Source organism: Eschrichtius robustus, chromosome 16, assembly GCF_028021215.1.
Source record: "Eschrichtius robustus isolate mEscRob2 chromosome 16, mEscRob2.pri, whole genome shotgun sequence".
Lineage (NCBI taxonomy): Eukaryota > Metazoa > Chordata > Mammalia > Artiodactyla > Eschrichtiidae > Eschrichtius > Eschrichtius robustus.
Window position 1 is genome coordinate 55,145,869 of NC_090839.1, and position 15,148 is coordinate 55,161,016.

The following is a 15,148-nucleotide window of genomic DNA, read 5'->3' on the forward strand; positions in this document are numbered from 1 at the left end:
CTTAGCATACCCTCTAGGTCCATTCATGTTGTTGCAAATTGCAAGACTTCATTTTATTTATGGTCCAGTACTATTCCATTTTATATATATATATATATATATCTCACATCTTCTTTATCCATTCATCTACTGACAACACTTAGGTTGCCTCCACACCTTGGCTATTATAAATAATGCCGCAGTGAACATCGGGATGCATGTATCTTTTTGGATTAGTGTTTTTGTTTCCTTTGGGTAAATACCCAGAAGTGGGATGGCTAGATCATATGGCAGTTCTATTTTTAATGTTTTGAGGAACCCGCATACTAGCCATAAAGTTTGAGGATGACTCCTCTGAGGCCCTGGAGTACTGGGGTGGGTTGTGCCAGGTAGCTGGGGCTTCTAGGTCAACATCAGGACCCGTGTCCTCTGGCAGGCCCTCTGGAAGGATTTCACAATTGAGACGCCCTTCTCACGTGGCTCATTATGTGTGACCGGCAGTGACACCACTGACTGCCGTCCCCTGTCTGTCCCCTGTGCTGTGGTACAGGGAGGTGCCCAGCATGGGATTAAGACATACAGTGGGGCTTCCCTGGTGGCGCAGTGGTTAAGAGTCCGCCTGCCAGGGCGGGGGACGCAGTTCGAGCCCTGGTCTGGGAGGATCCCACATGCCGCGGAGCACCTAGGCCCGTGCGCCACAACTGCTGTGTCTGCGCTCTGGACCCGCGAGCCACAACTACCGAGGCCTGCGCCTGGAGCCCGTGCTCCGCAACAGGAGAGGCTACCACAATGAGAAACCGCTCTGCGGCAAAGAGTAGCCCCCGCTCGCCGCAACTAAGGAAAGCCCGTGCGCAGCAGCGAAGACCCAACACAGCCAAGAATAAATAAATAAGTAAAAAAAAAAAAAGACACACGGTGGGCTTGGTGTCGCCAGGTTTGAGCCGTGGCTCCATCACTAGCTTTCCCACATGGAAAGTGGGGGCAGGTTCCATCCCCTCTCAATGGGTTCCGTGGGGAACCCAGGCTAGGGCACTGACTCGGGGACATGGAAGAAGAGCCTGGGGGCTGTGGGGGTGGTTTCTCTTCTCTTCCCATCTCCAGGTCTTCCTTTTTGTTTCTCCCCCTCGGTTGTCTTGTCTTTCTCTTTCCCTCTCTCCTCTTCGTAGCCCTGCCTGCTCCTCTTGGTTCCAAAGTGTGCACACACAGATGCACATGCATGCACACACATGTACACCGTATACATGTGTACATGACAGATGCATGCACACACAAGCACAACACATGCATGCATGTGCACACACACCTACACACACACGCCACGCACATTTAGATATGCACACACCTATCCACACATATACGTATGCACGATACACCTGTACACACACACAGGCACACACCTGGGAGCTGCTGCCAGTTCCCTAGGATGCACATTCCTCCTTTAAAAGTTCCTTTTGTTAAAATGTGAGCACTTAGGGCTTCCCTGGTGGCGCCGTGGTTAAGAATCCGCCTGCCAATGCAGGGGACACGGGTTCGAGCCCTGGTCCGGGAAGATCCCACATGCCGCGGAGCAATTAAGCCCGTGCGCCACAACTACTGAGCCTGCACTCTAGAGCCCTTGAGCCACAACTACTGAGCCCACGTGCCACAACTACTGGAGCCCGTGCACCTAGAGCCAGTGCTCCACAGCAAAGAGAAGCCACTGCAATGAGAAGCCTACGCACTGCAACGAAGAGTAGCCCCCGTTAACCGCAACTAGAGAAAGCTCGCGTGCAGCAACGAAGACCCAACACAACCAATAAATAAGTAAATAAAAATAAATAAATTTTTAAAAAGTATGAGCATTTAAAAACATACAGGAAAATACAGAGAGTAATATAGGGAATGCCCTCCATTCAGAGTCCACAGTTAACATTTTTCATATTGTGGACTCAGGCATGTCCTCCCCACGTTGGTTTCTTCCTCCTCCAAGTGTGGGGTCCCACCATCTGCGCTGCGGGGCTGCGCTGTGATGTTTTCACGTCCTCCGTGTTTGAGTTGTGTTGGTTCTGCACCTGCTCTGTGCTGGTACTCGGAGACCCCGCTCCCTCCTTTACCTGATGTTTGGTTCTGTCCTGTCACTGCCACGGTGTGTTGGACCATTTCCTTACCGAGCATGTGAGGTGTTCCCAACTTTTTATGCTTGAAAGTCTTTTATTGGTCCCTATGTTGTATGCAACCAAAATATGTACATAAATTGAAATTAGAATCTTAAAAGGGAGAATTTTTCTCCTGGTTTGAGTGGCCATTACAAATATCCAGTTGGTCAAAACATCACAAATATTACAGTTTTTTATAAATAACAAACATAAATACTAAAAAAAAAAAAAAATTGAACATATATCTCTTAAGTCAGTGGATAGGCTGCTTTCCCCCCAGTTAATTCATGGAGTCACAGTTGAATAGAACCTGTTGCTGGAATGAGACGGCTCAGCAGCACTTCTAGTTCTGTTTTTCATTTTAAGTTGAGAAACTTTGTTCACGTAAATAAAGTAGATGGGAATTAACAAGGGTTTGATTTAGCAATAGCATCTAATTCCAAGTTATTTGCCAAAAAATAGAAAGATCATATAAAGATTTAATACCAAAAAAAATTGTTGATGATTTTCCAGCTGACAACTGAAGTGTTTCCAGTTCATAATAACAACCTTGTTGAGATATAATTCACATGCTACAAACTTCACCCTTTTAAAATGTACAATCCAGTGGTTTTTCCAGAACGTGGTTCCAGTTTTGTGATTTTATGGTCACTGATCTAACATCCTTGTCCCATGTCTCCAGTCTTTTTTTTTTTTTTTTTTTGGCTGCGTTGAGTCCTCGTTGCTGCGCGTGGGCTTTCTCTAGTAGCAGCGAGCGGGGATACTCTTCATTTCAGTGTGTGGGCTTCTCATCGCAGTGGCTTCTCTTGTTGCAGAGCACGGGCTCTAGGCACGTGGGCTCAGTAGTTGTGGCTCACGGGCTCTAGAGCGCAGGCTCAGTAGTTGTGGTGCACGGGCTTAGTTGCTCCACGGCATGTGGGATCTTCCCGGACCAGGGCTTGAACGCGTGTCCCCTGCATTGGCAGGCGGATTCTTAACGACTGCGCCACCAGGGAAGTCCCCCTCCAGTCTTTTTAAAATAATTTTTCTTGTTTTAAAGCAATACACGTTAGGGAATTCCCTGGTGGTCCAGTGGTTAGGACTCCGCCCTTGCACTGCCAAGAGTGTGGGTTTGATTCCTGGTCCAGGAACTAAGATCCCACAAGCCTCGAGGTGTGGCCAAACATTAAAAAAAAAAAAAAAAAAAAAAAAAAGGCAATACACATTAATTTAGAAAAGAAACAGTTAAAGCCTCCCCCCAGAAAACCTAGCCCCCCCCAAAAAAAAACCCTCATCCGTTGCCTCTTAATCCGGAGGCTTCCGTTTGTAGCATTTATACCTCTGAAGTTATTAAAGCTTAAAACTACACTAAGACGTGCAGGCGTCCTGTGTATCGTCAGGTTGTGGAAAGAGCTGTGGAGGAGAATAAAGCAGGGAAGGGGGCTGGGAGTGGGGGGTCAGCAGGCAGGGTGGGAGGGCAGAAGTTGCAAATTTTAAAAAGAATGATCAGAAGAGGCCTTGTTGAGGAGGAGACATGAGGTCTAAGGATCAAGGCAGACTCTTGGGGAAGAACTTCATAAGCAGAGGAAACAGCAAGTACAGAGACCCTGGGGTACGGACGGGGTTGGCAGGGTCCGCCGCAGGCCATGGGGAGGAGTCTGGGACTTGTTTTGGTGTGATTAGGGAGGCATCAGAAGGCCCCTCATTATGAGCACTGGGATGTGGGAAACAGCCTTTGGGGCTGTGGAAGTGGAGAGACCGGGAAGTGGATTGCAGGACTCCAGCAGTAGGTGGTGGTGGCGTTGAGCAGCGTGGTGGCCACAGAAAAATGTTATTTTCAGGAGCCCAGAGAGGGTCACTCAGACTGGATTTCGAAGCCCATCATGTTAGTTATCTCTTGCTGAGTAACAAATTCAAAATTTAGCCATTTATAACAATAAATGCTCATTATCACGGTTTCTGTGGGTCAGGAATTTGGGAGTGGCTTCGCTGGGTGGTTCTTGTTCAGGGTCTCCCCTGAGGTTGCCGTCAGCCGGGCTCCAAGGTCTGATTCCCACGTGGTTCCCTCACAGGGCTGGCAGGTTGGTGCTGGCCGGTGGCTGGAGGCCTCAGTTTGTCACTACATGGACCCCTTCATGGGGCTGTTTGAGTGTCCAACACTGCAGCTGGCTTCCCCCCCAGAGCCTTGGAAGTCCCACTCGGTCAATTCCACAGTGTCCTGCTGGTTACACAGGTCAGCCCTGTTCAGTCTGGGAAGTCTCCCCAGAGACATGAACACCAGGATGTGAGAACATGGGGCCTCCTTAGAGGAGAACCTCCTCACCCACTTTCTGCTTGTGGAGCGGAAATTCTGGAGGTTTGTTGGACATAATGTGATTGGGCCTTGTGGTCCCCCAGGGGGAGGTTGGAGCAGGATTTTCCGGGCCAGGGGCCTGTCTCTGCCTGGAGGGCTTTGCAGGGATGGCTGGGCCCCAGTCCTGATTCCGCCTCGTCTGGAACCTTCCCTCCAGACCAGTGCTGCGCGGCCTCTGGATCCACCTCAGGGCCTGTGAGCAGCGTGGAGGTCCTGGCAGGGTGGGGCCCAGGCCGCTGCTGGGCTTCTGTGCACCCTCTGTCACGTGCCACTGCGGCCCTGACTTGTCACAGAGCCTAGCGCATGTGACTTTGCTTGTCGGCTGTGCTGTGTGCCATTGTCACGGCCTAATCACAGTCCTGGCGGACCAGGTGGCTCCGGGCTGGCTGCCCCCGGAGCTCCCAGCTGACACCCCTCTCACCTGCCCTGTGATTCGGGCTCAAGGTTGGGTGGGCCACAGGCCCACCTGTCCAGAGACAGGTCCAGAGACCGCCTGTGCCCCATCCCAACAGGGCCAGTGTGGGAACAACCACCTTTTTAAAGCCTTTGCACATTAAAATCCACTGATGCTCTCAGTGCGGTAGACGGGACTGAGTGCAAATCCCAGGTGATTTTGGAAGGGCCCAGGTGCTTCCCTGCATCACACTTAGTCTTTTTATTCTGATAAGTGCACCACGAGTGGTTCATGTTCAGTGAAAAGATCTAACATGGAGCAGAACGTCTGGGCTTTTGTCCACGCCGCACCTGCTCCCGACTGACTTCTCGGCAGCTTTTTGGGTGCGTCCTTTTGACCATTCTCTGTGTACTCACAACTTGCATTATGCACGCCTAAGTGTGTGCAGTTACCTCTCAAAAGGGGTTTTGGAATGCATCCAACAAATATTCCGTGACCATTTTTCTGCGTCAGTATCCAGGTCTGTTTGACGCTCTTTAGCAGCTATTATATGGTGTTCCATAAAATCAGGAGTATTGTATTTATTTAACTAGTCACCACTTTATTCTTTTTCTCTCACTGTGGTTGGCTCTGTCTGGTTCCTGGTCCACACGTGGGTTGGGGCTACGCCCTGGCCTGATATGTCCTGGCTACGTTCCCTGCAGTCAAGAGCCACCAGCCTGGACTCCTGGTTCTGGGCCTCCCAGCCTAGGCAGCCAAGGCTGTGTCCCACGTAACTGGGGTTGTGGTTCTCAGGAAGGGCACACAGATCCATGCAGGGCGCCCACCAAAGCTCAAGGGGCCCAGAATTCCCTCTCGTCCATAGAATTCACAGGGCCCTCTGGTTACCTGGCCTTACTCTGTGCCAGAGTGAAACAGGGGACAGTGGGCAAGTATCAGATCAGGAAGCTTGGGGGAGGCGGTACTTCTAGTGTTTCCCCAGCAAGGCTGTGAGCTCATTTCTTTGAAGCTGACCCATGTCCGATGCCTTGTAGCCATCTATTTTTACAAGAAACTTGAATTTAGTGCCTAAGTGTGCCAGGGACGTATAACCTCAGTCCTCATGGAGGGGAGTCAGATAGAAATGAAATAACTCAGGTCCACACAGTTTTACACTGTGGTCAGTACTGAGGTGAAAAAGTACTCAGGGCTCGGATTTGGGGTGGGGAGGCTGATTTAGTCTGGGGGTCAGAGAAAGTGTATTCGTTTCCTATGGCTGCTGTAACGAAGTGCCACAAACTGGGTGATTTAAAACAACAGAATTTATTCTCACAGTTCTGGAGGCCAGAAGTCCAGAATCAAGGTGTCCACAGGGTTGGTTCCTTCTGAGGCCTCTAGAGGAGGCTCCTTCCCACCTCTCCCAGCTTCTGGAGGCTCGAGGCACTCCTTGATTGTAGCCGCGTCACTCCAGTCTCTGCCTCTGTTGTCAGACAGCTTTCTTCCCTTTGTGTGTGTGTGTGTCCACATCTCCCTCTTTCACTTATGGAGACACCGGTCACTGGGTTTAGGGGCCCCCATCCAGTCTGACCTCCTGTTAACTGGATTCCATCTGCAAGGTCCCTATTTCCATACAAGGTCACAGGCACAGGTGCCAGGGGTGAGGCCTGGGACATGTCCTTGTAGGGGACGCAATTCAACCTGCTGCAGAAGGAAGTGATATTGGAGCGGGGGCCTGGATGAGTCCAGGAGTGGGGAGGAGAGGCCCCGGAGAGGGGCAGGTACAGAGGTGGGGTGGGCCAGGTGGAGGGGCTGAGGCTGTGTCTGGAGCTGGCCTTTCTCAGGCTGAGCTTCTCGGCCATGAGATGCTCCCATTGGGCTGTATTGAGCCTCATCATCTACAGCTGTGTTTCCTTTTTTAACCAGGAAACTACTTTGCCTCCCACTTTTTCATGGGAGGTGAGAAATTCGACACCCCCCACCCTGAAGGTTACCTCTTTGGAGAGAACATGGATCTGAACTTCCTGGGCAATCGCCCGGTCCAGGTGGGTCTCGGTGGGGCTGGGCACATGGGCAGTGGTGGCAAGGCCCCTGGCTGCGAGCAGGCACCTGCACTGAGTCTCCCCAAACGAGGTGGAGGTGCCATCTGGATGTGTGCATGTGATGTGTGCGTGAGGCCTGTCCCCCCTTAGAGGCCAGATGGCTGAGGGTTGGTCCCTGGGGTACAGGGCAGCTGCTACTGAACCCGGTGCATCCAGGCTGTGGGGCTGAGGAAGGCTCTGGATTTCATCCCAGGCCTCTTGGATGATTGTCTTTAAAAAGAGAAAAGAATATCCACATTCCATAGTGCAGTGGGCAAGAGATGTGATCCAAAGCGGAAACGCAAACGGCCAGGACCGTTTTTTACAAGTTCGCCTTCACTAGTCACCAGAGGAGTGCACTTCATACACTGCTGTTCCTTCATTCAACGCACATTTGGCACCTGCTGTGTACCTAGGAACTCTTCCAGGGGCTGGAAGCGGAAGACAGACCCTGCCCTGTTTAGTATGTGGGGTGCAGGCAATAAAGAAGGGAACGCTTGATGGCTGGAGACTAAAGAGAGAGAGAGAGCTGTGGGGGATTGATGAGCAGGGGCCTGGGTTTTGCATCTTGAGATAATGGTCCCCTGCCTGGCCAAGGGCCCAGGCAGGAGGCCCTCTCTCTCAGGAGACACTGGACTCTGTCCCCTAAGGCTGCTGAGTCCTGGGCCTGGTGGGGGTGGTATTCCCTGGACTAGGGGTCTCCAGGCTGTTTTAGCTGTAGAGCAGCTGGTTGACATGAAGTCTTGGTCCTTTAACTGGCCTGGGGCTCTAGAGTGCTGGTCCCCCACCCGTGGGGCCAGTGGGGCTTCCACGTTGTACTGAGCTGCCCACCCTCCCAAGTTTGTGACGGCAGGAGCAGAACCTGCCTTCCACGTCTTTGTAGCCTTGGCTCAGACCCAGGGCCTGGCTCTGCAGGCTGCCTGTAGATCTGTTGTCCTGTGTCACTTTCTCCTTGAGACCATCGTAGAGTCACCTGCAGTTGTGAGAAGTGATGGAGAGACCCCGGTGTCCTTTACCCGGCTTCCCAGTGACAACATCTGCTAAGACTCAGTGCGTTGTCACCAGCAGGAGACTGACCCCGTGCCCAAGCCTTCCAGACACCACTTTTACAGGACCCGTGTGTGTGTGTGTGTGTGCGTGTGTGTGCGTGTGTGCCTGTGTGGGCACAAGTGCCTTCCGAAACCTGTATCGACCATCGTCCTCGTGTGGAGAGCCTGCCTTGTTCAGGGCAGCAGTGAGACGGCAGGTCCCACCTCCAGGAACGTGGCCTGAGAGCCCCAACCCTAACCTCTGCCCCGGAGACGCAGCTGAGGGTCCTTCCTGCAACTGGGGACCCAGAATCCTCAGGCAGTTCCGGTCCCGGCTCTCCCACGTGCTGGCCGTGTCGCCTGTGGTTTCCTTGGATGTGGATGAGGGGAGTGCTGTCCTGTGGTCAGTGCGAGGGCCCAGGATGACCAGGCAGGGTTGTGACCGTTGCTCTGATGAAGCCCTGTTTTCCCTCCGCTGCCATGCCCTGGGGGTTACCTGGAATTGCTCTTTCCCTCCTAGTTTCCTTACGTCACCCCCGCCCCCCACGAGCCGGTGAAGACACTGAGGAGCCTGGTGAACATCCGCAAAGACTCCCTCCGGCTCGTGAGGTAATCCTTCCCCCCCCCACCCCCGTGGGCCCTACTCCCCCTTGTGTAGAATCAGGACTCGATTCCAAAGCTGCCCCTGGGGGAGGGTGGGGAGGGGAGGGGCCCGCAGGTTCTGCCTGTGGAACTCCAGCCTCAGCCTGGTGCCTGTGCCCCAGGGGCATTGGGCCGGGTCTGGAGACAGTCTTGGTTGTCACAGCTGGGGGTGGGCGAGGGCGGTGCTGCTGGCATCTGGCAGGCAGGGACCAGGGATGCCGCTCAGCACCCTCAGTGCTCAGCACACCCCCACTGCCACGAGGCTGAGACACCGCCTCAGACCTGGAAGACTTGAGGGATTGGGGCCATTTCTAAACCCACAGGACTGGTCTCCCTTTCTGTGGGCAGGAGACAAGGGAAGGAGGACCCTGCGTTGCTGGGCCTTGTTGTCCGAACAGGGAACGGCCTCCACGTTCCTAGGGAGGTGGGATGCAGCCAGGCAGCTGACTCTGGGGCTCCCGCGGGGGCGGGGCTGCTGTATGGGGTGGGGACACCCTCGCAGGCGCGGCCCCTGACCTGCCCTGCTCCTCTGTCTCCCCGGCAGGTACAAGGACGGTGCTGACAGCCCCACTGAGGACGGCGAGAAGCCCCGAGTCCTCTACAGCCTGGAGTTCACCTTCGACGCTGACGCCCGGGTGGCCATCACCATCTACTGCCAGGCAGTGGAGGAGTTCCTGAATGGGACGGCTGCGTGAGTCCCCGTGGGGCCTGGCGGGCCCAGTGGTTCTGCTTCTGTCTGTATTGTGTATTTGAACTTTCGGAGCTTTGATTTGAAATAGGGCCCTGCTGGCCCCAAAAGTTTGAAATCGGCAACTTCAGCATGACCACAGCAGGCCTGCCTCCAGGCTGCAAGGCCAGACCCAGGCAGGATGGGCAGAAACGCACCCACTTCCGTCCTGTCGGAGGAAACCCCTCGGAGGCCAGATTTGATCCGGGGGTGGAGTGGTGGCTGAGAGCTCGGGCTGTGAGTCCCTCTTCGTGTAAGAGCAGCCCCTCCCCCAGTGTCAGTCTCAGGCCGGACGTGCCAAGGCCCTCGAGAGTGTCCTTTGTCCTAGAGGCTGAGTGAGGCCCCAGGGACAGCAGGTGTGGGGAGGTGGGTGAGGGTCCTGGGTTGGATTCCTGCATAAGGAGATGCCAGAGCTTATCGGGATTGAAAATGTGTGTGCTGCTTGACTCAGCCATTCCTTTCCTGGGAATTTTATCTTGGGGACATGCTTGCATGTGTGGTTAAGATGTGTGCAGAGGAGACTCCTGGAAGCTTTGTTTGGAATAGCAAGATGTTGGCGACTGCCTGGTGTCCACCAGTGGGGGCCTGGTTGAATCAATTAGAGTAAAACCGCGGTGGAACCCATGCAGTGTCCCAAGAACACGGCACCTCCATCTGTGATGACTGTGGGACAGCTTCGGGCACACGAGTGGTCGGAACAGAGTGTAGGTGGACTGCTGTTTGAATATTAAAGAAGAAACACCTGCTCATACAGCCGTGATTATGCCTCAGCTTTCCCAGGAGTGACACACGGGTTGTGGACGGGGCAGAGAAGCAGGTGGCTGGAAGCACGTGTGAGGCCGGGGCTGGGGGTCACTTTGCACTGTGCATTTTTGTACTGTATTCATTCAAAAATGTCAACAAACCATAAAAGCCAAATGGAAAGGTGTAGCCAAGTCTGGAAAGGTAGCAGTAATTGGGCAGGTGTGGGCTCTGGGAGAATGGGACGCTGCAGAGCGTTTGTCTCACTGTCCTTTCTCTCTCGGCCCCTTCAGATACACCCCCAAGAGCCCGGCCCTGCAGTCCGAGACTGTCCACTATAAGCGGGGGGTGAGCCAGCAGTTCTCCCTGCCCTCCTTCAAGATCGACTTCTCGGAGTGGAAGGACGATGAGGTAACATCTTGGCTGGGCCCCCCTTTCCCCTGGCCCCTCCCCGAGTTCCTTACCCTGGAGGGGGGCAAGCACAGTGGGGCCTGTTCACTCAGATTCCTCACATGGTTGATAAGTGTCAGGAATGGCTGCTGACCAAGGTCTGTGTGCCCAGCCGGGGTACCTGGACTGTGGATCGCGGTCGGTGCAGGCATTGGCTGGACTGGGTGATCGCGGCCAGACGGAGCAGCGGCAGTTAGAAGCTCCGTATGGGCTCTGGTATGGTTGTCAGGGCCACGGGGCTGCAGCGTGGCAGGGTGCCTCCCCCCCCAGCGGTTCCGTAGCTAAGGACAGTGATTTACGCGACGTGGAGGGTGCTCCCTGCAGCTCTGTCTGTAATAGTACATTGGAAACAATCTACATGTCCGTTACGGAGGTATCGCTTGGTTCACTGACATCATGGGAACCCCCTGTATATATAATGGGGGCACCATAGTCCAGCTCCGTTCTGGGATGTCGTGAGCCTTAAAGTAGCTGACAGAGCTTATGTCTGCTGTACATGCTGATGTGGAAGCACCTCCTGGGCTTGGAGAAGAGCACATTACAGACAAATACCATGTAATCGCACATAAGTGACAGCCACAGATGTGCACAAGACCACTTCTGCAGGTACATGTATGTGTACATAATCCTTGAGGAAGAGCCAGAGAAGATTCCCGTCAAGCTGAAGACAGTGGTTATTTCTGCAACGGAGCTTGATATAAGGGAGACAGACACATACACGCTGCATGTGTACAGTGTGAGTATCAATACTGTGTACACCCCTGAATTATTTTGTTTTTTTAAAAAAAACCAGGTTATTAAGGTAGAGTTTATATATCATAAAACTCACCCATTTTAAGTGTTCAATTCAGTGATTTTTAGTAAATCTCTGTGATCACAGCCATCACCACAATCCAGTTTTAGGATGTTTCTATCCTCCCGATAGGATCCCTCATGCCCTTTACAGTTAATCCCTGTTCCTGCCCCAGCCCCTGGCACTAATCTGCTTTCTGTCTCCCTGGATTTACCTGTTCTGGACATTTCATATGGATGGAACCGTACAGTATGTGGCCTTTCATGTCTGGCTTCTTTGACTTAGCTGAATTCTCTAGTTTTTTTTTGACAGAGGGTAGTCACGTATTGTGTTACTGAAATACATGAGTGGGAAGGATTGGAGGTAGCAGGGCATGGTGTGGTGTGGGAATTGCCAGGAAGTTTCTGGATCACGGGTATGTCAGACGGTGAAGGCCACGCCCTGGTAGTTACTCCCGGCCGCGTGTGCTTGCTGGTCAGGGTGCTTTGATGTTGAGCAACAGGAGCCCCCTCTGTTTTACCACGTGAGAAAGACAGGTCTTCTGGAAGCCGGGTGGGGCCGTCGAAGTCAAAGGCCAAGCTGAATAGCAGTCCTGGGGGCCCCCTGCCCACAGCCCCGTGCCATCAGGATGGTTCTGTCCCTGCGTGCACACATTCCCGGTTCAGATGCCCGGCAGGTGCATCTGGTCCCACCCACCCTCCTGTGAATGGGGAGGGGCAGCTCCCCAAGGGCAGAGGGGCTGGGTGGGCAGGTGAGTGGGTGCCCCCACCTATGGTGACTGCGGGGCGGCTGGGCTGAGGCTGCACCTCAGCTTGGTGACCTCTGAAATAGCGCAGTCTTGGCATTTTGGCCCTGAAACATCCCCCGTGCATTTGCGGATGTGCTGCATCACCAACGGTTTGGGTCACTTGTCCTGAGCGCAGACCTGACTTGTAAGCCAGTCTTGGGTGCTCCACGAGGGCACCCCCTTTGCTCCCTCAGTGCATCAGGGAACCTGTGTCCTCAGCTTGTCAGCATGTGGCCTGGTGGGCCTGTCCAGTGTTGTTATCCTGGGACCCCGTCCTCATTTTCGCCTTTTCTGATTATCACCTCAGCTAAGATGTTCTTTTTTTTTTTTGGGCCACACCACGCGGCTTGCGGGATCTTAGTTCCCTGACCAGGGATCGAACCTGGGCCCTCGGCAGTGAAAGTGCAGATTCCTAACCCCTGGACCGACAGAGAATTCCCACTAATATGTTCTTGAAATCAGCTCAGTTTTTCTTACAGGTGTTTTTTATTGCGGTAGAATACATAAAATATAAACTTACATCAGTGACAGTGCATTCATAGTGTGTGACCACTGGGCAGTTCCAGGCTGTTCTCATCACCCACAAGGAAGTCCTGCACCCATTAAGCAGTCACTCCCATTCCTCCCTCTATTACATGTATTTTTATTTTTTTATTTTTTTTATTTTTAATTTATTTTATTTATTTATTTTTGGCTGCGTTGGGTCTTCGTTGCTGGGCGCGGGCTTTCTCTAGTTGCGGCGAGCAGGGGCTACTCTTGGTTACGGTGCACAGGCTTCTCACTGTGGTGGCTTCTCTCGTTGCAGAGCATGGGCTCTAGGCACACGGGCTTCAGTAGTTGTGGCACACAGGCTCGGTAGTTCTGTCTCACGAGCTCTAGAGCGCAGACTCAGTAGTTGTAGCGCACGGGCTTAGCTGCTCCGCAGCATGTGGGATCTTCCTGGACCAGGGCTCGAACCCACGTCCCCTGCATTGGCAGGTGGATTCCCAACCACTGCGCCACCAGGGAAGCCCTATTACATGTATTTTTAAATGGGAACTTCGTCAGTCATTACTGTAGCTAGGAAACGGCTAAGCTTTGCCATAAATAGAAGGTTCTGGAAGTTAAGCTGTATGGAGAGCAGAAGGATGCTGTTACGTCCTGGCATGATGTCCTTGCCTGCTGAGGCATTGAAGGGGGTGTTGGTAGGTGTTAGAGACGTGACAGACACTCTGGCACTAAACTCAAGTTTCTCCTTTATACCAGGGTTTCTCAGCCTCGGTGCTGTTGACATTTGGGTCCTGGGCCATTCTCTGGCAGGGACTGTCCTGTGCTCTGTGGGATGTTGAGCAGCCTCCCTGGCCCCTGCCTACCAGGTGTCAGGAATGTCCCTTGCTGCAATTGTGACAACTGAAGATGTCTCCAGACACAGCCAGGCGTCCCTTCAGCTGTAAGCATTGTGCCATCAGAGGCCTGGCCATCCTCCCTTTTTTTAGCCATTTTACCCAGATTTGCCTATTTAAAGATTATAACAGTAATGTATGCTTATAGTAAAATGTGCAAATTACACAGAATCTGTCAAGCAGAATGCTCCCAGTTCAGTCTCCTTTTCCAGAAGTGACCACTTCTGACCATGTGGGGTATATTTTCTAGACTTTCTCCTGTATGCATTTGTTTTTTACAAAAATGCAGTCATACTGTACAAATATTATTTTGTAGCTTGTTTTTTTAAAACAACTTATCGAGACATAATTTGCATACTATACAACTCACCCTTTTATTTATTTTTTTGTTTCTGTTTTAATAAATTTATTTATTTTGTTTATTTATTTTTGGCTGTGTTTGGTCTTCGTTGCTGTACGCAGGCTTTCTCTAGTTGTGGTGAGTGGGGGCTACTCTTCGTTGTAGTGCGTGGGCTTCTCATTGCGGTGGCTTCTCTTGTGGAGCATGGGCTCTGGGCGCACAGGCTTCAGTAGTTGTGGGACGCGGGCTCAGTAGTTGTGGCTCACAGGCTCTAGAGCACAGGCTCAGTAGTTGTGGCGCACAGGCTTAGCTGCTCCGCGGCATGTGGGATCTTCCCGGACCAGGACTCAAATCTGTGTCCCCTGCATTGGCAGGCGGATTCTTAACCGCTGCACCACCAGGGAAGTCCCCAGCTCACCCTTTTAAAGTGTATAATTCGGTGGTATTTAGTATATTCAGAGAGTTGTATAGCCGTCACTACTGCCTTAACTCCAGAACTTTTTTGTCATCCCCAAGAGAAACCCTCTACCCACTAGCAATCACTCCTCATTCCTCCCCCGGCCCCTGGCCACTGCTCATCCACTTTCTGTCTCTTTGGATTTGTCTGTTCTGGACATTTCTCATAAACAGAATCATACACTATGTGACCTTTTGTGCTGGCTTCTTTCACTCAGCATCATGTCTTCAAGGCTTGTCCAGGTTGTAGTATGTATCGGTGCTTTATTCCTTTTTATGGCCGAATAACATTCCACTGGATGGATGGGATCATATTTTGTTTATCCATTCATCAGTTGATGGACATTTGGGTTGTCTCCGCCTTTTGGCTATCATGAGTAATGCTGCTGTGAACATTTGTGTGCAAGTCTTTGTGTGGATGTATGTTTTCATTCCTCTTGGCTGCAGTTTGCTTTTTAATTTAATTTAAATTAATTTAATTGTAAGACTTTTTTAGAGTAGTTTAAGGTTCACAGCAAAATGAAGAGGAAGTTATAGAGGTTTCCCATATGCCCCCTGCCCCACACAGGCGTCATTTTCTTTTCTTACTGCACCATGTTGTGGAGTCTTTCCAGGTCAATACCTACAGATCTCCTCGTGGCTCGTGGGGCTTCTTTGCAGTTTTCCCACCAGCTCCTCATGGGCTTCCATTTATTTCAGTCAAAGCCACGTCCCCTCCTCCCCCACACCTCGTCTTTCCCCTATTTCCCAGTGTCCATCTGACCTAGGCCTTGCAAAGACCCTCGTCCACGGCTCCTCTGTGACAGCAGAGCCTGAGGGGAGCCTGGGCGGGACTCCTGCTGGCGTCAGCTGCTGCTCTCTCTCCTGACCTGGCCGCCATTTTCCCTAAGAAAGCCTCACCCCCT

The 15,148-nt window shown here is 52.3% G+C and overlaps 1 protein-coding gene across 4 annotated transcripts in view; it reads left to right on the plus strand.

Annotated features, from left to right (window-relative positions):
- The window catches only part of MGRN1 (mahogunin ring finger 1), a 61,433-nt gene that overhangs the window by 14,625 nt on the left and 31,660 nt on the right, over positions 1 to 15,148 (plus strand). For all 4 annotated transcript variants that reach the window (XM_068565742.1, XM_068565743.1, XM_068565744.1 and 1 more), the window contains exons 2-5: positions 6,743 to 6,861; positions 8,446 to 8,534; positions 9,112 to 9,258; positions 10,329 to 10,446. In XM_068565742.1, the coding sequence (XP_068421843.1) occupies positions 6,743 to 6,861; positions 8,446 to 8,534; positions 9,112 to 9,258; positions 10,329 to 10,446 (473 nt within the window). The remainder of the gene's footprint in view (positions 1 to 6,742; positions 6,862 to 8,445; positions 8,535 to 9,111; positions 9,259 to 10,328; positions 10,447 to 15,148) is intronic.